At 50.0% G+C, this 26164-nt stretch overlaps 2 protein-coding genes across 2 annotated transcripts in view; both read right to left on the bottom strand.

The window, feature by feature from the left end:
- LOC139383799 (dynactin 1b) overlaps positions 1 to 17720 on the bottom strand; it is a 109926-nt gene extending 92206 nt beyond the window's left edge. The window contains exon 1 of the mRNA XM_071128370.1: positions 17677 to 17720. Coding sequence (XP_070984471.1) covers positions 17677 to 17715 — 39 coding nt within the window. The 5' untranslated portion in view covers positions 17716 to 17720. The remainder of the gene's footprint in view (positions 1 to 17676) is intronic.
- A 1182-nt stretch (positions 17721 to 18902) lies between these two features.
- Positions 18903 to 24255, bottom strand: LOC139383662 (uncharacterized). Its single transcript, XM_071128197.1, has 2 exons — positions 24141 to 24255; positions 18903 to 20497 (listed from the first exon to the last, which is right to left on the bottom strand). The coding sequence occupies exons 1-2, from the start codon at positions 24253 to 24255 to the stop codon at positions 18903 to 18905; spliced, it is 1710 nt and encodes a 569-aa protein (XP_070984298.1).
- Between the last annotated feature and the right edge of the window lie 1909 nt (positions 24256 to 26164).

The following is a 26164-nucleotide window of genomic DNA, read 5'->3' as shown; positions in this document are numbered from 1 at the left end:
TAGTCCTATAGTATGTAGTAGTCCTATAGTAGGTAGAAGTCCTATAGTAGTTAGTAGTCCTATAGTAGTCCTATAGTAGGTAGTATTTATATAGTAGTCCTATATTAGGTTGTAGTCCTATAGTATGTAGTAGTCCTATAGTAGGTAGTAGTCCTGTAATAGTCCTATAGTAGGTAGTAGTCCTATAGTAGGTAGTAGTCCTATAGTAGGTAGTAGTCCTATAGTAGGTAGGATTCCTATAGTATGTAGTAGTCCTATAGTAGGTAGTAGTCCTATAGTAGGTAGTAGTCCTATAGTAGGTAGTAGTCCTATAGTAGGTAGTAGTCCTATAGTAGGTAGTAGTCCTATAGTAGTCCTATAGTAGTCCTATAGTAGTCCTATAGTAGTCCTATAGTAGTCCTATAGTAGGTAGTAGTCCTATAGTATGTAGTAGTCCTATACTAGGTAGTAGTCCTATAGTAGGTAGTAGTCCTATAGTAGTCCTATAGTAGTCCTATAGTAGTCCTATAGTAGTCCTATAGTAGTCCTATAGTAGTAGTAGTCCTATAGTATGTAGTAGTCCTATACTAGGTAGTAGTCCTATAGTAGGTAGTAGTCCTATAGTAGGTAGTAGTCCTATAGTAGGTAGTAGTCCTATAGTAGGTAGTAGTCCTATAGTAGGTAGTAGTCCTATAGTATGTAGTAGTCCTATAGTAGGTAGTAGTCCTATAGTATGTAGTAGTCCTATAGTAGGTAGTAGTCCTATAGTAGGTAGTAGTCCTATAGTAGGTAGTAGTCCTATAGTATGTAGTAGTCCTATAGTATGTAGTAGTCCTATAGTAGGTAGTAGTCCTATAGTATGTAGTAGTCCTATAGTAGGTAGTAGTCCTATAGTAGGTAGTAGTCCTATAGTAGGTAGTAGTCCTATAGTAGGTAGTAGTCCTATAGTAGTCCTATAGTATGTAGTAGTCCTATAGTATGTAGTAGTCCTATAGTAGGTAGTAGTCCTATAGTAGGTAGTAGTCCTATAGTAGTCCTATAGTAGTCCTATAGTATGTAGTAGTCCTATAGTAGTCCTATAGTAGGTAGTAGTCCTATAGTAGTCCTATAGTAGGTAGTAGTCCTATAGTAGTCCTATAGTAGTCCTATAGTAGGTAGTAGTCCTATAGTAGTCCTGTAATAGTCCTATAGTAGGTAGTAGTCCTATAGTAGGTAGTAGTCCTATAGTAGGTAGTAGTCCTATAGTAGGTAGTAGTCCTATAGTAGGTAGTAGTCCTATAATAGGTAGTAGTCCTATAGTAGGTAGTAGTCCTATAGTAGGTAGTAGTCCTATAGTAGGTAGTAGTCCTATAGTAGGTAGTAGTCCTATAGTAGGTAGTAGTCCTATAGTAGGTAGTAGTCCTATAGTAGTCCTATAATAGGTAGTAGTCCTATAGTAGGTAGTAGTCCTATAGTAGGTAGTAGTCCTATAGTAGGTAGTAGTCCTATAGTAGTCCTATAGTAGTCCTATAGTAGTCCTATAGTAGTCCTATAGTAGGTAGTAGTCCTATAGTAGTCCTATAGTAGGTAGTAGTCCTATAGTAGTCCTATAGTAGTCCTATAGTAGTCCTATAGTAGTCCTATAGTGTTACTCATGTAGGAACAGCTGCACTACTACATTACTGCTGCTCTTATTACTAAAAACAGATACACTACACTCGTCTGTACTACAACAACAGAGCACTATTTCTGTGGTACTGCAGAGTATGAGCTGTTCCATTTGAATAGGGACTATTGCTCACTCTATTGCTTAAGCATCCTTGGTACTAAGTGCTTTGGTGGACTAGTTGAAGAGCACCAAGCAAGATGAAATTAAAGATTCATTGTGTTTTTATACAATACTCAGCCTGAGCCTGAGACCAAGGACACAACCCAAAGGGCACCCTATCCGCTATATAGTGCACTACTTTTGTAGTATATAGTGCACTACTTTTTAGAGTCTTGGGTATTGGGTAACCATTTGGGATGTAGCCCAGTTCACCATGCTGCTGCTCCAGGAGGAGGAAGCATCCTGAATGATTTAAAACTACTCTACTCTTACTCTCTCTCTCACACACACACACACACACACACACACACACACACACACACACACACACACACACACACACACACACACACACACACACACACACACACACACACACACACACACACACACACACACACACACACACACACACACACACACACACACACACAGGGCAAACAGGGCCCTACCAGCTAACAGCTACAACACTGAGTCTGGAAACAAACAGGGCAATACCAGCTAACAGCTATAACACTGAGTCTGGCACCGAACAGGGCCCAACCAGCTAACAGCTATGCCTCTGAGTCTGGAAACAAACAGGGCCGTACCAACTAACAGCTACACCACTGAGTCTGTCACCGAACAGGGCCCTACCAGCTAACAGCTACACCACTGAGTCTGGAAACAAACAGGGCCCTACCAGCTAACAAATACACCACTGAGTTTGGCACCAAACAGGGCCCTACCAGCTAACAGCTACACCACTGAGTCTGGCACCAAACAGGGCCCAACCAGCTAACAGCTACACCACTGAGTCTGGTACCGAACAGGGCCCTACCGGCTAACAGCAACACAACTGAGTCTGGCACCGAACATGGCCACACCAGCTAACAGCTACACCACTGAGTCTGGCACCAAACAGGGCCCTACCAGCTAACAGCTTCACCACTGAGTCTGGCACCAAACAGGGGCCTGCCAGCTAACAGCTTCACCACTGAGTCTGGCACCAAACAGGGGCCTACCAGCTAACAGAGTTAGTACTAAACCAGGTCAAGTCCTCAGTGTGGACTGTGAAGTACACATAAGGACATTCCCAAATGGCAATCTATCCCCTATATAGTGCACTTCTTTGACCAGGGCTTCATTTCAACAAGTATTCAGCATTTCCCTGACAGATCTGACAAGGTATAGCTATGATGTCATCGCTCCTTCCCATAACAGCTGTGATGTCATCCCTCCTGAGTCAGTGTCTTATGACAAACAGGAAGTGATCCAGAGCCTCGGAGATGAGACTGGTTTTCCAGTAACAACAACAATATACAGTTGAAGTCGGATGTTTACATACACTTAGGTTGGAGTCATTAAAACTTGTTTTTCAACCACTCCACACATTTCTTGTTTAAACAAACTATAGTTTTGGCTTAAGGACAACAAAAGTCAAGGTATTGGAGTGGCCGTCACAAAGCCCTGACCTCAATCCTATAGACAATTTGTGGGCAGAACCGAAAAAGCATGTGCGAGCAAGGAGGCCTACAAACCTGACTCAGTTACACCAGCTCTACAAGGAGGCCTACAAACCTGACTCAGTTACACCAGCTCTGCAAGGAGGCCTACAAACCTGACTCAGTTACACCAGCTCTGTCAGGAGGAATGGGACAAAATAATTATCTCTACTACTATTGCGACATTTCACATTCTTAAAATAAAGTGGTGATCCTAACTGACCTAAAACAGGGAATTTTTACTAGGATTAAATGTCAGGAATTGTGAAAAACTGAGTTTTAATGTATTTGACTTCAACTGTAACTACAGCCAACACTAAACAACTATAAACACTAGCTAAGACATACCTCATACACCCCTACACCCCTCCACCTCTCCGGCCCATACAAACACAGATCTCAACCCAACAGACTCCACAGACCTCTTGAAAAACCCAGACCCCACAGCACAGACAGGAGGAAGGTAACAGTGCTGTACACAGACACCATGTAGTCTAGTCTAACACTCCTCTCATCCAGACTGCACATAAACAACAACGGAAACTGTACATAGAGTAAGTAGGTAGGCTAACAGTCAACACACCCATTGACTGTAGGTAGGCTAACAGTCAACACACCCATTGACTGTAGGTAGGCTAACAGTCAACACCCATTGACTGTAGGTAGGCTAACAGTCAACACACCCATTGACTGTAGGTAGGCTAACAGTCAACACCCATTGACTGTAGGTAGGCTAACAGTCAACACCCATTGACTGTAGGTAGGCTAACAGTCAACACACCCATTGACTGTAGGTAGGCTAACAGTCAACACCCATTGACTGTAGGTAGGCAACAGTCAACACCCATTGACTGTAGGTAGGCTAACAGTCAACACCCATTGACTGTAGGTAGGCTAACAGTCAACACACCCATTGACTGTAGGTAGGCTAACAGTCAACACCCATTGACTGTAGGTAGGCTAACAGTCAACAAACCCATTGACTGTAGGTAGGCTAACAGTCAACACCCATTGACTGTAGGTAGGCTAACAGTCAACACCCATTGACTGTAGGTAGGCTAACAGTCAACACACCCATTGACTGTAGGTAGGCTAACAGTCAACACCCATTGACTGTAGGTAGGCAACAGTCAACACCCATTGACTGTAGGTAGGCTAACAGTCAACACCCATTGACTGTAGGTAGGCTAACAGTCAACACACCCATTGACTGTAGGTAGGCTAACAGTCAACACCCATTGACTGTAGGTAGGCTAACAGTCAACAAACCCATTGACTGTAGGTAGGCTAACAGTCAACACCCATTGACTGTAGGTAGGCTAACAGTCAACACCCATTGACTGTAGGTAGGCTAACAGTCAACACCCATTGACTGTAGGTAGGCTAACAGTCAACACCCATTGACTGTAGGTAGGCTAACAGTCAACACACCCATTGACTGTAGGTAGGCTAACAGTCAAGACACCCATTGACTGTAGGTAGGCTAACAGTCAAGACACCCATTGACTGTAGGTAGGCTAACAGTCAACACACCCATTGCCTGTAGGTAGGCAACAGTCAACACCCATTGACTGTAGGTAGGCTAACAGTCAACACCCATTGACTGTAGGTAGGCAACAGTCAACACCCATTGACTGTAGGTAGGCTAACAGTCAACACCCATTGACTGTAGGTAGGCTAACAGTCAACACACCCATTGACTGTAGGTAGGCTAACAGTCAACACCCATTGACTGTAGGTAGGCTAACAGTCAACACACCCATTGACTGTAGGTAGGCTAACAGTCAACACCCATTGACTGTAGGTAGGCTAACAGTCAACACACCCATTGACTGTAGGTAGGCTAACAGCCATTCACCAGAACACAGGTACACGAAGGAGACAAAGCATGGCTGGTACACATCTGAAACAACGCTGACCTCAGACACAGACAGGCAGCCCCCTACCAGACACTAACCCACTCCTCTACACAGGCAGCCCCCTACCAGACACTAACCCACTCCTCTATATAGGCAGCCCCCTCCCAGACACTAACCCACTCCTCTATATAGGCAGCCCCCTACCAGACACTAACCCACTCCTCTATACAGGCAGCCCCCTACCAGACACTAACCCACTCCTATCCATAGGCAGCCCCCTACCAGACACTAACCCACTCCTCTATATAGGCAGCCCCCTCCCAGACACTAACCCACTCCTCTATATAGGCAGCCCCCTACCAGACACTAACCCACTCCTCTATATAGGCAGCCCCCTACCAGACACTAACCCACTACTCTATATAGGCAGCCCCCTACCAGACACTAACCCACTCCTCTATACAGGCAGCCCCCTACCAGACACTAACCCACTCCTCTATATAGGCAGGCCCCTACCAGACACTAACCCACTCCTCTACATAGGCAGCCACCTACCAGACACTAACCCACTCCTCTATATAGGCAGCCCCCTACCAGTCACTAACCCACTCCTCTATACAGGCAGCCCCCTACCAGACACTAACCCACTCCTATCCATAGGCAGCCCCCTACCAGACACTAACCCACTCCTTTATGTAGGCAGCCCCCTACCAGACACTAACCCACTCCTCTATATAGGCAGCCCCCTACCAGACACTCACCCACTACTCTATATAGGCAGCCCCCTACCAGACACGAACCCACTCCTAACCAAAGGCAGCCCCCTACCAGACACTAACCCACTCCTCTATATAGGCAACCCCTACCAGTCACTAACCCACTCCTCTATACAGGCAGCCCCCTACCAGACACTAACCCACTCCTATCCATAGGCAGCCCCCTACCAGACACTAACCCACTCCTCTATATAGGCAGCCCCCTACCAGACACTAACCCACTCCTATCCATAGGAAGCCCCCTACCAGACACTCACCCACTCCTCTATATAGGCAGCTCCCTACCAGACACTCACCCACTCCTCTATATAGGCAGCCCCCTACCAGACACTAACCCACTCCTCTATATAGGCAGCCCCCTCCCAGACACTAACCCACTCCTCTATATAGGCAGCCCACTACCAGACACTAACCCACTCCTCTACACAGGCAGCCCCCAACCAGACACTAACCCACTCCTCTATATGGGCTGCCCCCTACCAGACACTAACCCACTCCTATCCATAGGCAGCCCCCTACCAGACACTAACCCACTCCTATCCAAAGGCAACCCCCTACCAGACACTAACCCACTCCTCTATATAGGTAGCCCCCTACCAGACACTAACCCACTCCTCTACACAGGCAGCCCCCTACCAGACACTAACCCACTCCTCTATATGGGCTGCCCCCTACCATACACTAACCCACTCCTCTACATAGGCAGCCCCCTACCAGACACTAACCCACTCCTATCCATAGGCAGCCCCTTACCAGACACTAACCCACTCCTCTATATAGGCAGCCCCCTACCAGACACTAACCCACTCCTCTATATAAGCAGCCCCCTACCAGACACTAACCCACTCCTCTATACAGGCAGCCCCCTAACAGACACTAACCCACTCCTATCCATAGACAGCCCCCTACCAGACACTAACCCACTCCTATCCATTGGCAGCCCCCTACAAGACACTAACCTACTCATCTATACAGGCAGCCCCCTACCAGACACTAACCCACTCCTCTATATAGGCAGCCCCCTACCAGACACTAACCCACTCTTCTACACAAGCAGCCCCCTACCAGACACTAACCCACTCCTCTATATAGGCAGCCCCCTACCAGACACTAACCCACTCCTATCCATAGGCAGCCCCCTACCAAAAACTAACCCACTCCTCTACACAGGCAGCCCCCTACCAGACACTAACCCACTCCTCTATATAGGCAGCCCCCTACCAGACACTAACCCACTCCTCTATATAGGCAGCCCACTCCCAGACACTAACCCACTCCTCTACACAGGCAGCCCCCTACCAGACACTAACCCACTCCTATCCACAGGCAGCCCCCTACCAGACACTAACCCACTCCTAACCAAAGGCAGCCCCCTACCAGACACTAACCCACTCCTCTATATAGGCAGCCCCCTACCAGTCACTAACCCACTCCTCTATACAGGCAGCCCCCTACCAGACACTAACCCACTCCTATCCATAGGAAGCCCCCTACCAGACACTCACCCACTCATCTATATAGGCAGCTCCCTACCAGACACTCACCAACTCCTCTATATAGGCAGCCCCCTACCAGACACTAACCCACTCCTCTACACAGGCAGCCCCCTACCAGACACTAACCCACTCCTCTGTATGGGCTGCCCCCTACCAGACACTAACCCACTCCTATCCATAGGCAGCCCCCTACCAGACACTAATCCACTCCTATCCAAAGGCAACCCCCTACCAGACACTAACCCACTCCTCTATATAGGCAGCCCCCTACCAAACACTAACCCACTCCTCTACACAGGCAGCCCCCTACCAGACACTAACCCACTCCTCTATATGGGCTGCCCCCTACCAGACACTAACCCACTCCTCTACATAGGCAGCCCCCTACCAGACACTAACCCACTCCTATCCATAGGCAGCCCCTTACCAGACACTAACCCACTCCTCTATATAGGCAGCCCCCTACCAGACACTAACCCACTCCTCTATATAGGCAGCCCCCTACCAGACACTAACCCACTCCTCTATACAGGCAGCCCCCTACCAGACACTAACCCACTCCTATCCATAGACAGCCCCCTACCAGACACTAACCCACTCCTATCCATTGGCAGCCCCCTACCAGACACTAACCTACTCATCTATACAGGCAGCCCCCTAACAGACACTAACCCACTCTTCTACACAAGCAGCCCCCTACCAGACACTAACCCACTCCTCTATATAGGCAGCCCCCTACCAGACACTAACCCACTCCTATCCATTGGCAGCCCCCTACCAAAAACTAACCCACTCCTCTACACAGGCAGCCCCCTACCAGACACTAACCCACTCCTCTATATAGGCAGCCCCCTACCAGACACTAACCCACTCCTCTATATAGGCAGCCCCCTCCAAGACACTAACCCACTCCTCTATACAGGCAGCCCCCTACCAGACACTAATCCACTCCTCTATATAGGCAGCCCCCTACCAGACACTAACCCACTCCTCTATACAGGCAGCCTCCTACCAGACACTAACCCACTCCTATCCATAGGCAGCCCCCTACCAGACACTACCCACTCCTCTATATAGGCAGCCCCCTACAAGACACTAACTCACTCCTCTACACAGGCAGCCCCCTACCAGACACTAACCCACTCCTATCCACAGGCAGCCCCCTACCAGACACTACCCACTCCTATCCATAGGCAGCCCCCTCCCAGACACTAACCCACTCCTCTATACAGGCAGCCCCCTCCCAGACACTAACCCACTCCTCTATACAGGCAGCCCCCTACCAGACACTCACCCACTCCTCTATACAGGCAGCCCCCTACCAGACACTAACCCACTCCTCTATACAGGCAGCCCCCTACCAGACACTAACCCACTCCTCTATACAGGCAGCCCCCTACCAGACACTCACCCACTCTTCTATACAGGCAGCCCCCTACCAGACACTAACCCACTCCTCTACACAGGCAGCCCCCTACCAGACACTAACCCACTCCTCTATACAGGCAGCCCCTTACCAGACACTAACCCACTCCTCTATACAGGCAGCCCCCTACCAGACACTAACCCACTCCTATCCATAGGACACTAACCAGACACTAACCCACTCCTCTATGTAGGCAGCCCCCTACCAGACACTAACCCACTCCTCTATATAGGCAGGCCCCTACCAGACACTAACCCACTCCTCTATATAGGCAGCCCCCTACCAGACAGCCCCCTACCAGACACTAACCCACTCCTCTGTATGGGCTGCCCCTACCAGACACTAACCCACTCCTATCCATAGGGGACACTTCATATCCACTCACCCACTACTCTATATAGGCAGCCCCCTACCAGACACTAAACCACTCCTAACCAAAGGCAGCCCCCTACCAGACACTAACCCACTCCTCTATACAGGCAGCCCCCTACCAGACACTAACCCACTCACCCACTACTCTATATAGGCAGCCCCCTACCAGACACTAAACCACTCCTAACCAAAGGCAGCCCCCTACCAGACACTAACCCACTCCTCTATACAGGCAGCCCCCTACCAGACACTAACCCACTCCTATCCATAGGCAGCCCCCTACCAGACACTAACCCACTCCTCTACACAAGCAGCCCCCTACCAGACACTAACCCACTCCTATCCATAGGGAGCCCCCTACCAGACACTCACCCACTCCTCTATATAGGCAGCTCCCTACCTGACACTCACCCACTCCTCTATATAGGCAGCCCCCTACCAGACACTAACCCACTCCTCTATATAGGCAGCCCCCTACCAGACACTAACCCACTCCTCTACACAGGCAGCCCCCTACCAGACACTAACCCACTCCTCTGTATGGGCTGCCCCCTACCAGACACTAACCCACTCCTATCCATAGGCAGCCCCCTACCAGACACTAACCCACTCATATCCAAAGGCAACCCCCAGGCAGCCCCCTACCAGACACTAACCCACTCCTCTACACAGGCAGCCCCCTCCCAGACACTAACCCACTCCTCTATACAGGCAGCCCCTTACCAGTCACTAACCCACTCCTCTATACAGGCAGCCCCCTACCAGACACTAACCCACTCCTCTATACAGGCAGCCCCTTACCAGTCACTAACCCACTCCTCTATACAGGCAGCCCCCTACCAGACACTAACCCACTCCTCTACACAGGCAGCCCCCTACCAGACACTAACCCACTCCTCTATACAGGCAGCCCCTTACCAGTCACTAACCCACTCCTCTATACAGGCAGCCCCCTACCAGACACTAACCCACTCCTATCCATAGGCAGCCCCCTACCAGACACTAACCCACTCCTATCCATAGGCATCCCCCTACCAGATACTAACCCACTACCAGACACTAACTCACTCCTCTATATAGGCAGCCCTCTACCAGACACTAACCCACTCCTCTATATGGGCTGCCCCCTACCAGACACTAACCCACTCCTCTACATAGGCAGCCCCCTACCAGACACTAACCCACTCCTCTATACAGGCAGCCCCCTACCAGACACTAACCCACTCCTATCCATAGGCAGCCCCTTACCAGACACTAACCCACTCCTCTATATAGGCAGCCCCCTACCAGACACTAACCCACTCCTCTATATAGGCAGCCCCCTACCAGACACTAACCCACTCCTCTATACAGGCAGCCCCCTACCAGACACTAACCCACTCCTATCCATAGACAGCCCCCTACCAGACACTAACCCACTCCTATCCATTGGCAGCCCCCTACCAGACACTAACCTACTCATCTATACAGGCAGCCCCCTACCAGACACTAACCCACTCCTCTATATAGGCAGCCCCCTACCAGACACTAACCCACTCCTATCCATAGGCAGCCCCCTACCAAACACTAACCCACTCCTCTACACAGGCAGCCCCCTACCAGACACTAACCCACTCCTCTATATAGGCAGCCCCCTACCAGACACTAACCCACTTCTCTATATAGGCAGCCCCCTCCCAGACACTAACCCACTCCTCTATACAGGCAGCCCCCTACCAGACACTAACCCACTCCCCTATATAGGCAGCCCCCTACCAGACACTAACCCACTCCTCTATACAGGCAGCCTCCTACCAGACACTAACCCACTCCTATCCATAGGCAGCCCCCTACCAGACACTACCCACTCCTCTATATAGGCAGCCCCCTACCAGACACTAACCCACTCCTCTATACAGGCAGCCCCCTACCAGTCACTAACCCACTCCTCTATACAGGCAGCCCCCTACCAGACACTAACCCACTCCTCTACACAGGCAGCCCCCTACCAGACACTAACCCACTCCTCTATACAGGCAGCCCCTTACCAGTCACTAACCCACTCCTCTATACAGGCAGCCCCCTACCAGACACTAACCCACTCCTCTATACAGGCAGCCCCTTACCAGTCACTAACCCACTCCTCTATACAGGCAGCCCCCTACCAGACACTAACCCACTCCTCTACACAGGCAGCCCCCTACCAGACACTAACCCACTCCTCTATACAGGCAGCCCCTTACCAGTCACTAACCCACTCCTCTATACAGGCAGCCCCCTACCAGACACTAACCCACTCCTATCCATAGGCAGCCCCCTACCAGACACTAACCCACTCCTATCCATAGGCATCCCCCTACCAGATACTAACCCACTCCTCTATATGATGACTCCTTGCTGTCCCCAGTCCACCTGACCGTGCTGCTGCTCCAGTTTCAACTGTTCTGCCTTATTATTATTCGACCATGCTGGTCATTTATGAACATTTGAACATCTTGGCCATGTTCTGTTATAATCTCCACCCGGCACAGCCAGAAGAGGACTGGCCACCCCACATAGCCTGGTTCCTCTCTAGGTTTCTTCCTAGGTTTTGGCCTTTCTAGGGAGTTTTTCCTAGCCACCGTGCTTCTACACCTGCATTGCTTGCTGTTTGGGGTTTTAGGCTGGGTTTCTGTACAGCACTTTGAGATATCAGCTGATGTACGAAGGACTATATAAATAAATTTGATTTGATTTGATATACAGGCAGCCCCCTACCAGACACTTACCCACTCCGATCCATAGGCAGCCCCCTACCAGACACTAACCCACTCCTATCCATAGGCAGCCCCTACCAGACACTACCCACTCCTATCCATAGGCAGCCCCCTACCAGACACTAACCCCCTCCTCTATACAGGCAGCCCCCTACCAGACACTAACCCACTCCTATCCATAGGCAGCCCCTTACCAGACACTAACCCACTCCTATCCATAGGCAGCCCCCTACAAGACACTACCCACTCCTCTATATAGGCAGCACCCTACCAGACACTAACTCACTCCTCTACACAGGCAGCCCCCTACCAGACACTAACCCACTCCTATCCACAGGCAGCCCCCTACCAGACACTACCCACTCCTATCCATAGGCAGCCCCCTCCCAGACACTAACCCACTCCTCTATACAGGCAGCCCCCTCCCAGACACTAACCCACTCCTCTATACAGGCAGCCCCCTACCAGACACTCACCCACTCCTCTATACAGGCAGCCCCCTACCAGACACTAACCCACTCCTCTATACAGGCAGCCCCCTACCAGACACTAACCCACTCCTCTACACAGGCAGCCCCCTACCAGACACTAACCCACTCCTCTATACAGGCAGCCCCTAACCAGACACTAACCCACTCCTCTATACAGGCAGCCCCCTACCAGACACTAACCCACTCCTATCCATAGGCAGCCCCCTACCAGACACTAACCCACTCCTATCCATAGGCATCCCCCTACCAGATACTAACCCACTCCTCTATATGATGACTCCTTGCTGTCCCCAGTCCACCTGACCGTGCTGCTGCTCCAGTTTCAACTGTTCTGCCTTATTATTATTCGACCATGCTGGTCATTTATGAACATTTGAACATCTTGGCCATGTTCTGTTATAATCTCCACCCGGCACAGCCAGAATAGGACTGGCCACCCCACATAGCCTGGTTCCTCTCTAGGTTTCTTCCTAGGTTTTGGCCTTTCTAGGGAGTTTTTCCTAGCCACCGTGCTTCTACACCTGCATTGCTTGCTGTTTGGGGTTTTAGGCTGGGTTTCTGTACAGCACTTTGAGATATCAGCTGATGTACGAAGGACTATATAAATACATTTGATTTGATTTGATATACAGGCAGCCCCCTACCAGACACTTACCCACTCCGATCCATAGGCAGCCCCCTACCAGACACTAACCCACTCCTATCCATAGGCAGCCCCTACCAGACACTACCCACTCCTATCCATAGGCAGCCCCCTACCAGACACTCACCCACTCCTCTACACAAGCAGCCCCCTACCAGACACTAACCCACTCCTATCCATAGGGAGCCCCCTACCAGACACTCACCCACTCCTCTATATAGGCAGCTCCCTACCTGACACTCACCCACTCCTCTATATAGGCAGCCCCCTACCAGACACTAACCCACTCCTCTATATAGGCAGCCCCCTACCAGACACTAACCCACTCCTCTACACAGGCAGCCCCCTACCAGACACTAACCCACTCCTCTGTATGGGCTGCCCCCTACCAGACACTAACCCACTCCTATCCATAGGCAGCCCCCTACCAGACACTAACCCACTCCTATCCAAAGGCAACCCCCTACCAGACACTAACTCACTCCTCTATATAGGCAGCCCTCTACCAGACACTAACCCACTCCTCTATATGGGCTGCCCCCTACCAGACACTAACCCACTCCTCTACATAGGCAGCCCCCTACCAGACACTAACCCACTCCTCTATACAGGCAGCCCCCTACCAGACACTAACCCACTCCTATCCATAGGCAGCCCCTTACCAGACACTAACCCACTCCTCTATATAGGCAGCCCCCTACCAGACACTAACCCACTCCTCTATATAGGCAGCCCCCTACCAGACACTAACCCACTCCTCTATACAGGCAGCCCCCTACCAGACACTAACCCACTCCTATCCATAGACAGCCCCCTACCAGACACTAACCCACTCCTATCCATTGGCAGCCCCCTACCAGACACTAACCTACTCATCTATACAGGCAGCCCCCTACCAGACACTAACCCACTCCTCTATATAGGCAGCCCCCTACCAGACACTAACCCACTCCTATCCATAGGCAGCCCCCTACCAAACACTAACCCACTCCTCTACACAGGCAGCCCCCTACCAGACACTAACCCACTCCTCTATATAGGCAGCCCCCTACCAGACACTAACCCACTTCTCTATATAGGCAGCCCCCTCCCAGACACTAACCCACTCCTCTATACAGGCAGCCCCCTACCAGACACTAACCCACTCCCCTATATAGGCAGCCCCCTACCAGACACTAACCCACTCCTCTATACAGGCAGCCTCCTACCAGACACTAACCCACTCCTATCTAGGCAGCCCCCTACAGGGCAGCCTCCTAACCCACTCCTCTATACAGGCAGCCCCTTACCAGTCACTAACCCACTCCTCTATACAGGCAGCCCCCTACCAGACACTAACCCACTCCTCTACACAGGCAGCCCCCTAGCCTAACCCACTCCTCTATACAGGCAGCCCCTTACCAGTCACTAACCCACTCCTCTACAGGCAGCCCCCTACCAGACACTAACCCACTCCTCTATACAGGCAGCCCCTTACCAGTCACTAACCCACTCCTCTATACAGGCAGCCCCCTACCAGACACTAACCCACTCCTCTACACAGGCAGCCCCCTACCAGACACTAACCCACTCCTCTATACAGACACTAACTCACTCCTCTACACAGGCAGCCCCCTACCAGACACTAACCCACTCCTCTATACAGGATACAGGCAGCCCCTTACCAGTCACTAACCCACTCCTCTATACAGGCAGCCCCCTACCAGACACTAACCCACTCCTATCCATAGGCAGCCCCCTACCAGACACTAACCCACTCCTATCCATAGGCATCCCCCTACCAGATACTAACCCACTCCTCTATATGATGACTCCTTGCTGTCCCCAGTCCACCTGACCGTGCTGCTGCTCCAGTTTCAACTGTTCTGCCTTATTATTATTCGACCATGCTGGTCATTTATGAACATTTGAACATCTTGGCCATGTTCTGTTATAATCTCCACCCGGCACAGCCAGAAGAGGACTGGCCACCCCACATAGCCTGGTTCCTCTCTAGGTTTCTTCCTAGGTTTTGGCCTTTCTAGGGAGTTTTTCCTAGCCACCGTGCTTCTACACCTGCATTGCTTGCTGTTTGGGGTTTTAGGCTGGGTTTCTGTACAGCACTTTGAGATATCAGCTGATGTACGAAGGACTATATAAATAAATTTGATTTGATTTGATATACAGGCAGCCCCCTCCCAGACACTTACCCACTCCGATCCATAGGCAGCCCCCTACCAGACACTAACCCACTCCTATCCATAGGCAGCCCCTACCAGACACTACCCACTCCTATCCATAGGCAGCCCCCTACCAGACACTAACCCACTCCTCTATACAGGCAGCCCCCTACCAGACACTAACCCACTCCTATCCATAGGCAGCCCCCTACCAGACACTAACCCACTCCTATCCATAGGCAGCCCCCTACAAGACACTACCCACTCCTCTATATAGGCAGCCCCCTACCAGACACTAACTCACTCCTCTACACAGGCAGCCCCCTACCAGACACTAACCCACTCCTATCCACAGGCAGCCCCCTACCAGACACTACCCACTCCTATCCATAGGCAGCCCCCTCCCAGACACTAACCCACTCCTCTATACAGGCAGCCCCCTCCCAGACACTAACCCACTCCTCTATACAGGCAGCCCCCTACCAGACACTCACCCACTCCTCTATACAGGCAGCCCCCTACCAGACACTAACCCACTCCTCTATACAGGCAGCCCCCTACCAGACACTAACCCACTCCTCTACACAGGCAGCCCCCTACCAGACACTAACCCACTCCTCTATACAGGCAGCCCCTAACCAGACACTAACCCACTCCTCTATACAGGCATCCCCCTACCAGACACTAACCCACTCCTATCCATAGGCAGCCCCCTACCAGACACTAACCCACTCCTATCCATAGGCATCCCCCTACCAGATACTAACCCACTCCTCTATATGATGACTCCTTGCTGTCCCCAGTCCACCTGACCGTGCTGCTGCTCCAGTTTCAACTGTTCTGCCTTATTATTATTCGACCATGCTGGTCATTTATGAACATTTGAACATCTTGGCCATGTTCTGTTATAATCTCCACCCGGCACAGCCAGAATAGGACTGGCCACCCCACATAGCCTGGTTCCTCTCTAGGTTTCTTCCTAGGTTTTGGCCTTTCTAGGGAGTTTTTCCTAGCCACCGTGCTTCTACACCTGCATTGCTTGCTGTTTGGGGTTTTAGGCTGGGTTTCTGTACAGCACTTTGAGATATCAGCTGATGTACGAAGGACTATATAAATACATTTGATTTGATTTGATATACAGGCAGCCCCCTACCAGACACTTACCCACTCCGATCCATAGGCAGCCCCCTACCAGACACTAACCCACTCCTATCCATAGGCAGCCCCTACCAGACACTACCCACTCCTATCCATAGGCAGCCCCCTACCAGACACTAACCCACTCCTCTATACAGGCAGTCCCCTACCAGACACTAACCCACTCCTATCCATAGGCAGCCCCCTCCCAGACACTAACCCACTCCTCTATACAGGCAGCCCCCTACCAGACACTAACCCACTCCTATCCATAGGCAGCCCCCTACCAGACACTAACCCACTCCTCTACACAGGCAGCCCCCTACCAGACACTAACCCACTCCTCTATATAGGCAGCCCCCTACCAGACACTAACCCACTCCTATCCATAGGGAGCCCCCTACCAGACACTCACCCACTCCTCTATATAGGCAGCTCCCTACCAGACACTAACCCACTCCTCTATATAGGCAGCCCCCTACCAGACACTAACCCACTCCTATCCATAGGGAGCCCCCTACCAGACACTCACCCACTCCTCTATATAGGCAGCTCCCTACCAGACACTAACCCACTCCTATCCATAGGGAGCCCCCTACCAGACACTCACCCACTCCTCTATATAGGCAGCTCCCTACCAGACACTAACCCACTCCTCTATATAGGCAGCCCCCTACCAGACACTAACCCACTCCTATCCATAGGGAGCCCCCTACCAGACACTAACCCACTCCTCTATACAGGCAGCCCCCTACCAGACACTAACCCACTCCTCTATATAGGCAGCCCCCTACCAGACACTAACCCACTCCTATCCATAGGGAGCCCCCTACCAGACACTCACCCACTCCTCTATATAGGCAGCTCCCTACCAGACACTAACCCACTCCTCTATATAGGCAGCCCCCTACCAGACACTAACCCACTCCTATCCATAGGGAGCCCCCTACCAGACACTCACCCACTCCTCTATACAGGCAGCCCCCTACCAGACACTAACCCACTCCTCTATACAGGCAGCCCCCTACCAGACACTAACCCACTCCTCTATACAGGCAGCCCCCTACCAGACACTAACCCACTCCTCTATACAGGCAGCCCCCTACCAGACACTAACCCACTCCTCTATACAGGCAGCCCCCTCCCAGACACTAACCCACTCCTCTCCATAGGCAGCCCCCTCCCAGACACTAACCCACTCCTCTATATAGGCAGCCCCCTCCCAGACACTAACCCACTCCTCTCCATAGGCAGCCCCCCCCCAGACACTAACCCACTCCTCTATATAGGCAGCCCCCTACCAGACACTCACCCGGGTGTATACATTCCTCCTAGTAGTCTGAGACGACATGCTGATTCTCCAGTCTTTGCCAGGCTCCACGCTGGCCTGTCTGCTCTTATAACAATGAGGAGGAGAAGGTGACGTCGTCGGTGTGGGGGGGGGGGTATTGCCGGTGTGGAGGGGGGGTTCAGTGATGCTTCTAGAGAGTCTCTCTCTCGATAATCCTCTAGGTCGCCCCTCTTCTATAGGCCTCGTACTAATACCCCCTCTAGTCCACACAGCCACAGCCCAGGAACAACTTCCCTACTCCTTGTTGGTCCTGCTGATTTCCTCCCTGTCTGGTCAGGAGAGAGGAGGGAGAGAGAGATGTATATCCTGGCTCGCTGTCTGGGCTCACTGACGGCGCTCTGCACTGACAGGAAACAGCCTCAGCCTCCGACTGCAGACTTCAGATTAGACGCCGGGCCCCGGAGGAGAGGAGGATGAATGGAGAGAAGGAAAAACAGAGCAGAGAAAAGAAACTGCAGGCAGGGTTGGTCTGCTGTCTGTGCTGTGCTGTGCATCAGCTGAGAGCAGAGAGAGGTAGCACTGCGCTAGTGTATGCTCTAGCTTGTTCTCTGCAGGAGGCAGGCAGGGAGGGTGGACTGCTAGGCCCAGGGAGCTACTGGGTCTTAAAGGCAGCCGGGTTTTATCATCCATGACACAAACAAAGCCTATTCAAAGCTGATCCATCAGACATATAGGAGAGGCAAACACTCCGACAACACTGAGCTGCACTCCACAGTACGGGGAAGAGCTAGAGGACAAAACTGTTTAATTTGACCTTCAACAACGGTAGAGCCTATTGAGCCCCTCTCAGAGGTTCCCAGTAGCAGAGTTTTTCCTTCAACAAAGGTAGAGACTATTGAGCCCCTCTCAGAGGTTCCCAGTAGCAGAGTTTTTCCTTCAACAAAGGTAGAGACTATTGGGCCCCTCTCAGAGCCACATACAGGTCACACTTGCAGAACTGTTATATCAGTAGACACACAGCAGATAATGATACATGGCCAGGACAAACAAAAAGCGGGATTAATCAATTAATCATAGCAGCATCTCACCATCGAGCTAATGAATAAACCATGCTGCCACATTCATTAACTCTTAAAGAGTCTGCAGCTCTGGGCACCGTATTCGTAGTGTCTCTGAGTAGGAGCGCTGATTTAGGATCAGTTCAGCCTTTTAGATTATAATGGACAGGTCCGTGAGCTGTTCCTAGATCAGCACTCCTCCTCTGCACTCTTCCTCCACCCAGAACTGATCTGGGTGGAGACAGAACTGATCTGGGTGGAGACAGAACTGATCTGGCTGCTGACAGAACTGATCTGGGTGGAGACAGAACTGATCTGGGTGGAGACAGAACTGATCTGAGTGGAGACAGAACTGACCTGGGTGGAGACAGAACTGATCTGGGTGGAGACAGAACTGATCTGGCTGCTGACAGAACTGATCTGGATGCTGACAGAACTGATCTGGGTGGAGACAGAACTGATCTGGGTGGAGACAGAACTGATCTGGCTGCTGACAGAACTGATCTGGGTGCAGACATAACTGATCTGGGTGGAGACAGAACTGATCTGGGTGGAGACAGAACTGACCTGGGTGGAGACAGAACTGATCTGGGTGGAGACAGAACTGATCTGGCTGCTGACAGAACTGATCTGGCTGCTGACAGAACTGATCTGGGTGGAGACAGAACTGATCTGGGTGGAGACAGAACTGATCTGGCTGCTGACAGAACTGATCTGGGTGCAGACATAACTGATCTGGGTGGAGACAGAACTGATCTGGGTGGAGACAGAACTAACCTGGGTGGAGACAGAACTGATCTGGGTGGAGACAGAACTGATCTGGGTGGAGACAGAACTGATCTGGGTGGAGACAGAACTGATCTGGGTGGAGACAGAACTGATCTGGCTGCTGACAGAACTGATCTGGCTGCTGACAGAACTGATCTGGGTGGAGACATAACTGATCTGGGTGGAGACAGAACTGATCTGGGTGGAGACAGAACTGATCTGGCTGCTGACAGAACTGATCTGGGTGGAGACAGAACTGATCTGGCTGCTGACAGAACTGATCTGGGTGGAGACAGAACTGATCTGGCTGCTGACAGAACTGATCTGGGTGGAGACAGAACTGATCTGGCTGCTGACAGAACTGATATGGGTGGAGACAGAACTGATCTGGGGGGAGACAGAACTGATCTGGCAGCTGACAGAACTGATCTGGGTGGAGACAGAACTGATCTGGGTGAAGACAGAACTGATCTGGCTGCTGACAGAATTGATCTGGCTGCTGACAGAACTGATCTGGGTGGAGACAGAACTGATCTGGGTGGAGACAGAACTGATCTGGGTGGAGACAGAACTGATCTGGCTGCTGACAGAACTGATCTGGGTGGAGACAGAACTGATCTGGCTGCTGACAGAACTGATCTGGGTGGAGACAGAACTGATCTGGCTGCTGACAGAACTGATCTGGGTGGAGACAGAACTGATCTGGCTGCTGACAGAACTGATATGGGTGGAGACAGAACTGATCTGGGGGGAGACAGAACTGATCTGGCAGCTGACAGAACTGATCTGGGTGGAGACAGAACTGATCTGGGTGGAGACAGAACTGATCTGGCTGCTGACAGAATTGATCTGGCTGCTGACAGAACTGATCTGGCTGCTGACAGAACTGATCTGGGTGGAGACAGAACTGATCTGGCTGCTGACAGAACTGATCTGGCTGCTGACAGAACTGATCTGGCTGCTGACAGAACTGATCTGGGTGCTGACAGAACTGATCTGGCTGCTGACAGAGCAGACTAACACACAGACAGAACTGAATGAAACATATTCTATGTCTACTGTGTTACATTGACCTGAGGGGTCGGGTGTGGGGTTACACCAATGCCATGATTACTGTGTATATATGTGATAACCTTTCTATGCTTGCAATGTGCAATGACGTAAAAGTACTGGGTAATGGAGATGTACTGCTTTAGTTCTCAGGCTGAGAATTGTCTGCAACTGCTGATAGTCACGCAGCCTCAAGGCCGAGATTAGTAGATTGAGAAACCAACGTCTAGACATGTTTATCTCGTCTTAGATACTTTGTATCTAATCCAATGCAATAATGTTAAGGTATGATTGACGGTAGGTTGTCTACACCAACTACTATAAGGAGTGTCGTCTCCTGTTTCGCCACACAGATCTTTACTATAGACTACTGTGGCAAAGCTGTATGTGAATCTCTGTCTGCAATTGCAATTTATTACAAAAATCAAATCAAATTTATTTATATAGCCCTTCTTACATCAGCTGATATCTCAAAGTGCTGTACAGAAACCCAGCCTAAAACCACAAACAGCAAGCAATGCAGATGTAGAAGCACGGTGGCTAGAAAAGACAATGTGCGCTAGTGTGTGTGTGTGTGTGTGTGTGTGTGTGTGTGCTCGCTCGCAAGAATGTGTGTATGTGTCCCCACTCAGTCTCAGCAGTTCCATGTGATGTTTAATTGATTTCTTTAAAAGTCATTTTGCTGTTTGCTTGAGTAATAGGAGATGGAAGGGAGTTCCATGCGATCACGGCTCTGTATAATACCGCATGTTGCCGTGAATTTGTTTTGGACTTGGGGACTGTGAAGAGACCCCTGGTGGCATGTCTAGTGGGGTATGTCTGGGTGTCTGAAGAGATCCCTGATGGCATGTCTTGTGGGGTATGTATTAGTGTCTGAAGAGACCCCTGGTGGCATGTCTAGTGGGGTATGTCTGGGTGTCTGAAGAGATCCCTGATGGCATGTCTTGTGGGGTATGTATTAGTGTCTGAAGAGACCCCTGGTGGCATGTCTAGTGGGGTATGTCTGGGTGTCTGAAGAGATCCCTGATGGCATGTCTTGTGGGGTATGTATTGGTGTCTGAAGAGACCCCTGGTGGCATGTCTTGTGGGGTATGTATTGGTGTCTGAAGAGACCCCTGGTGGCATGTCTTGTGAGGTATGTATTAGTGTCTGAAGAGACCCCTGGTGGCATGTCTTGTGGGGTATGTATTAGTGTCTGAAGAGACCCCTGGTGGCATGTCTTGTGGGGTATGTATTGGTGTCTGAAGAGACCCCTGGTGGCATGTCTTGTGGGGTATGTATTAGTGTCTGAAGAGACCCCTGGTGGCATGTCTTGTGGGGTATGTATTGGTGTCTGAAGAGACCCTTGGTGGCATGTCTTGTGGGGTATGTATTAGTGTCTGAAGAGACCCCTGGTGGCATGTCTTGTGGTGTATGTCTTGGTGTCTGAAGAGATCCCTGGTGCTATGTCTTGTGGGGTATGTCTTGGTGTCTGAAGAGACCCCTGTTGACATGTCTTGTGGGGTATGTATTGGTGTCTGAAGAGACCCCTGGTGGCATGTCTAGTGGGATATGTATTGGTGTCTGAAGAGACCCTTGGTGGCATGTCTAGTGGGGTATGTATTGGTGTCTGAAGAGACCCCTGGTGGCATGTCTTGTGGGGTATGTATTGGTGTCTGAAGAGATCCCTGGTGCTATGTCTTGTGGGGTATGTATTAGTGTCTGAAGAGACCCCTGGTGCTATGTCTTGTGGGGTATGTATTGGTGTCTGAAGAGATCCCTGGTGCTATGTCTTGTGGGGTATGTATTAGTGTCTGAAGAGACCCCTGGTGCTATGTCTTGTGGGGTATGTATTGGTGTCTGAAGAGATCCCTGGTGCTATGTCTTGTGGGGTATGTATTAGTGTCTGAAGAGATCCCTGGTGCTATGTCTTGTGGGGTATGTATTAGTGTCTGAAGAGACCCCTGGTGCTATGTCTTGTGGGGTATGTATTGGTGTCTGAAGAGATCCCTGGTGCTATGTCTTGTGGGGTATGTATTAGTGTCTGAAGAGACCCCTGGTGCTATGTCTTGTGGGGTATGTATTAGTGTCTGAGCTGAATGTTATTTGATTATACAGACTATATGGAATTTTCATCACAGTAATATTTCTCATAAAAATTAGAAGAGAGGCAGTCAATCTCTTGTCAACCCTCAACCAGGAAAGACTGGTATCCTTGTTGTTGATGTTAGTTCTGTAGGTGCAGTTAAAGGGCGAGGCATAATGCTCTGTTCTGAGCTGCAGCTTTTCAAGGTCTTTCTTTGTGGCACTTGAGACCATTATTACCAGACAGTATTCAAGACGGGGACAAGACCAGGGCCTGAAACAACTAGTACGGATTTGTGTCAAACGCGCAACATCCATCTTCACAAGAACTTTGTCATTGATTATTGACCATGATTATTGATCATTGATTATCAATCATGATTATTGACCATTGATTATCAATCATGGTTATTGATCGTTGATTATTGATCATGATTATTGATCATTATCTGCTCGTCTCTCTTTCAGTGCATTTCTAAAGAAACCAATCAGGAAATGCTGTGCTCTGAAGACGGCATTGTAGGAAGATAACTGTGGATCAGAAACACTCACAACCTTTTATCTCCCAAATGGTGTCGTCGCTGGTGTATTTGGTTAGCGTTGTGGAATATATTGCACAATAGGCTGTACGGTTTTCACCAGGCGCAAGTCCATCCATTTATCTCTTGTGCGACACAATTCACAACTCGAGAAAAGTATACTGAAGCAACATTTCGCGTACCATTTTAGATACGAAAAATATCCGCCTACTTTTAATGGAATTAAAATAATTCCATGTGTCTTTATATTCTTTTACACGCGTATATATGACAGAATAATACGGGGTAGAATCGAGACGTATTGCAGCTGTTCATTATTGACAGTCGTCGTTCTTCACATATGTGATATACACTACATGACCAAAAGTATGTGGACACCTGCTTGTCCAACATCTAATTCCAAAATCATGGGCATTAATATGGAGTTGGTCCTCGCCCTTTGCTGCTATGACAGCCTCCACTCTTCTGGGAAAGGCTTTCCACTAGATGTTGGAACATTGCTGATATAACAGCCTCCACTCTTCCGGGAAAGGCTTTCCACTAGATGTGGGAACGTTGCTGCAGGGACTTACTTCCATTCAGACACAAGAGCATTAGTGAGGTCGGGCACTGATGTTGGGCTATTAGGCCTGGCTTGCAGTCGGTGTTCCAATTCATCCCAAAGGTTTTCGATAGGGTTGAGGTCAGGGATCTGTGCAGGCCAGTCAAGTTCTTTCACACCAATGGCGACATATTTCTGTGATGACCTCACTTTGTCCACGGGGGTATCGTCATGCTGAAACAGGAAAGGGCCTTCCCTAAACTGGTGCAACAAAGTTGCTGTAGCATTAAGGTTTCCCTTCACTGGAACTAAGGGGCCCAAACCATGAAAAACAGCCCCAGACCATTATTCGCCTCCACCAAACTTTACAGTTAGCACTATGCATTGGGGCACGTAGCGTTCTCCTGGCGTCCGCCAAACCAGATTCGTCCGTCGGACTGCCAGTTGGTGAAAACTGAAAAACACCTTTCCACTGCTCCAGAGCCCAATGGCGGCGAGCATTACACCACTCCAGCCGACGCTTGGCATTGTGCATGGTGATCTTAGGCTTGTGTGCAGCTGCACAGCCATGGAAACCCATTTTATAAAGCTCCCGACCAACAGTTATTGTGCTGAAGTTGCTTCCAGAGGCAGTTTGTAACTCGGTAGTGAGTGTTGCAACCGAGGACAGACGATTTTTACACGCTTCGCACTTCAGCACTCAGCGGTCCTTCGGTGAGCTTGTGTGGTCTACCACTGAGCCGTTGTTGCCCCTAGACGTTTCCACTTCACAATAACAGCACTTACAGTTGACACACTGACTTTTTGGAAAGGTGGCATTCCATGACCGTGCCACGTTGAAAGTCACTGAGCTCTTTAGTAAGTTCCTTCTACTGAGAATGTCTGTCTATGGAGATTGCATGGCTGTGTGCTCAAATTTATACACCTGTCAGCAACCGGTGTGGCTGGAATAGACGAATCCACTAATTTGAAGGGGTGTCCACATACTTGTGTGTATAAACAGTGTATAATGAATACACAACTTTCAAGGAGTAAAGTATTTGATGCAAACATAATTTTATAAAACTAGATAATCTCTGTCTGTCCCCACCTTCCTGTTTCCATAGCAACGGCCCCGTTTTTTGAGGCTGTTCGAGAGAGACGAGATGGAGAGACCGAACACCCGTTTCACACTCCCCCCCCAAAAATGTAAACAGTTAGCACGTGAACAACAAGTACTATGGATCCTTCACTCGTACACTGAATGAAAAATGTGTATCATGTGACATAATAGTCACATCCCAGTAACTTACTACACATAAAAATAAAAATAAAACACTGCAGTAACTTACTACACCTTTAAAAAACAACAACACTGCTCTAAAGGAAAGGCCTCAACCCCAGCCTGGGCCTCTCTCTGTAAACCAGTAGGCTGGTTCACTTCACTTCACTTCACTTCCATAGAATTTCATAGAACTAATTTCCCAAAATGGCTGCCATTTTCAGCACATTCTGGAATGATGAGGATCTGTGACATGAAACCCTGCTTGTCCTTGTCGTTGTGGGAGTCAACACAAAGACCCAGGTGAAGTTGCCCCAGCCAGCCTGTCCCCTCCTGGCTAGTCCATCCTATTCCCTCTGGGCTCTGGTCCAAAGTAGTGCACTCTAAATGGGTAATAGGATGACGTTTGGAATGCATGAGTGGGTCTGCTGTTGTGTGTACAGGGCCCACCCTGTACAGACTGCACTACTTTGGACCAGAGCCCAGAGGGAATAGGGTGGACTACTTTGGACCAGAGCCCATAGAGAATAGAGTGCACTACTTTGGACCAGAGCCCAGAGGGAACAGGGTGCTGTTTGGGATGCACCCACTGTTTAACAGACCCCACTGTACACCTGCTAGATAGACACATCTAACAGACCCCACTGTACACCTACTAGATAGACACAGCTAACAGACCCACTGTACACCTACTAGATGGACACAGCTAACATACCCACTGTACACCTGCTAGATAGACACAGCTAACAGACCCCACTGTACACCTGCTAGATGGATAGGATGCTGTCAGATATACACAGCTAACAGACCCCACTGTACACCTACTAGATGGACACAGCTAACATACCCACTGTACACCTACTAGATAGACACAGCTAACAGACCCACTGTACACCTGCTAGATAGACACAGCTAACAGACCCCACTGTACACCTACTAGATAGACACAGCTAACAGACCCACTGTACACCTACTAGATGGACACAGCTAACATACCCACTGTACACCTGCTAGATAGACACAGCTAACAGACCTACTGTACACCTGCTAGATGGATAGGATGCTGTCAGATATACACAGCTAACAGACCCCACTGTACACCTACTAGATAGACACAGCTAACAGACCCACTGTACACCTACTAGATGGACACAGCTAACATACCCACTGTACACCTACTAGATAGACACAGCTAACAGACCCACTGTACACCTGCTAGATAGACACA

This window comes from Oncorhynchus clarkii, chromosome 25 (assembly GCF_045791955.1).
Source record: "Oncorhynchus clarkii lewisi isolate Uvic-CL-2024 chromosome 25, UVic_Ocla_1.0, whole genome shotgun sequence".
Classification (NCBI taxonomy): domain Eukaryota; kingdom Metazoa; phylum Chordata; class Actinopteri; order Salmoniformes; family Salmonidae; genus Oncorhynchus; species Oncorhynchus clarkii.
This window is presented reverse-complemented; position numbering and strand designations above follow the sequence as displayed.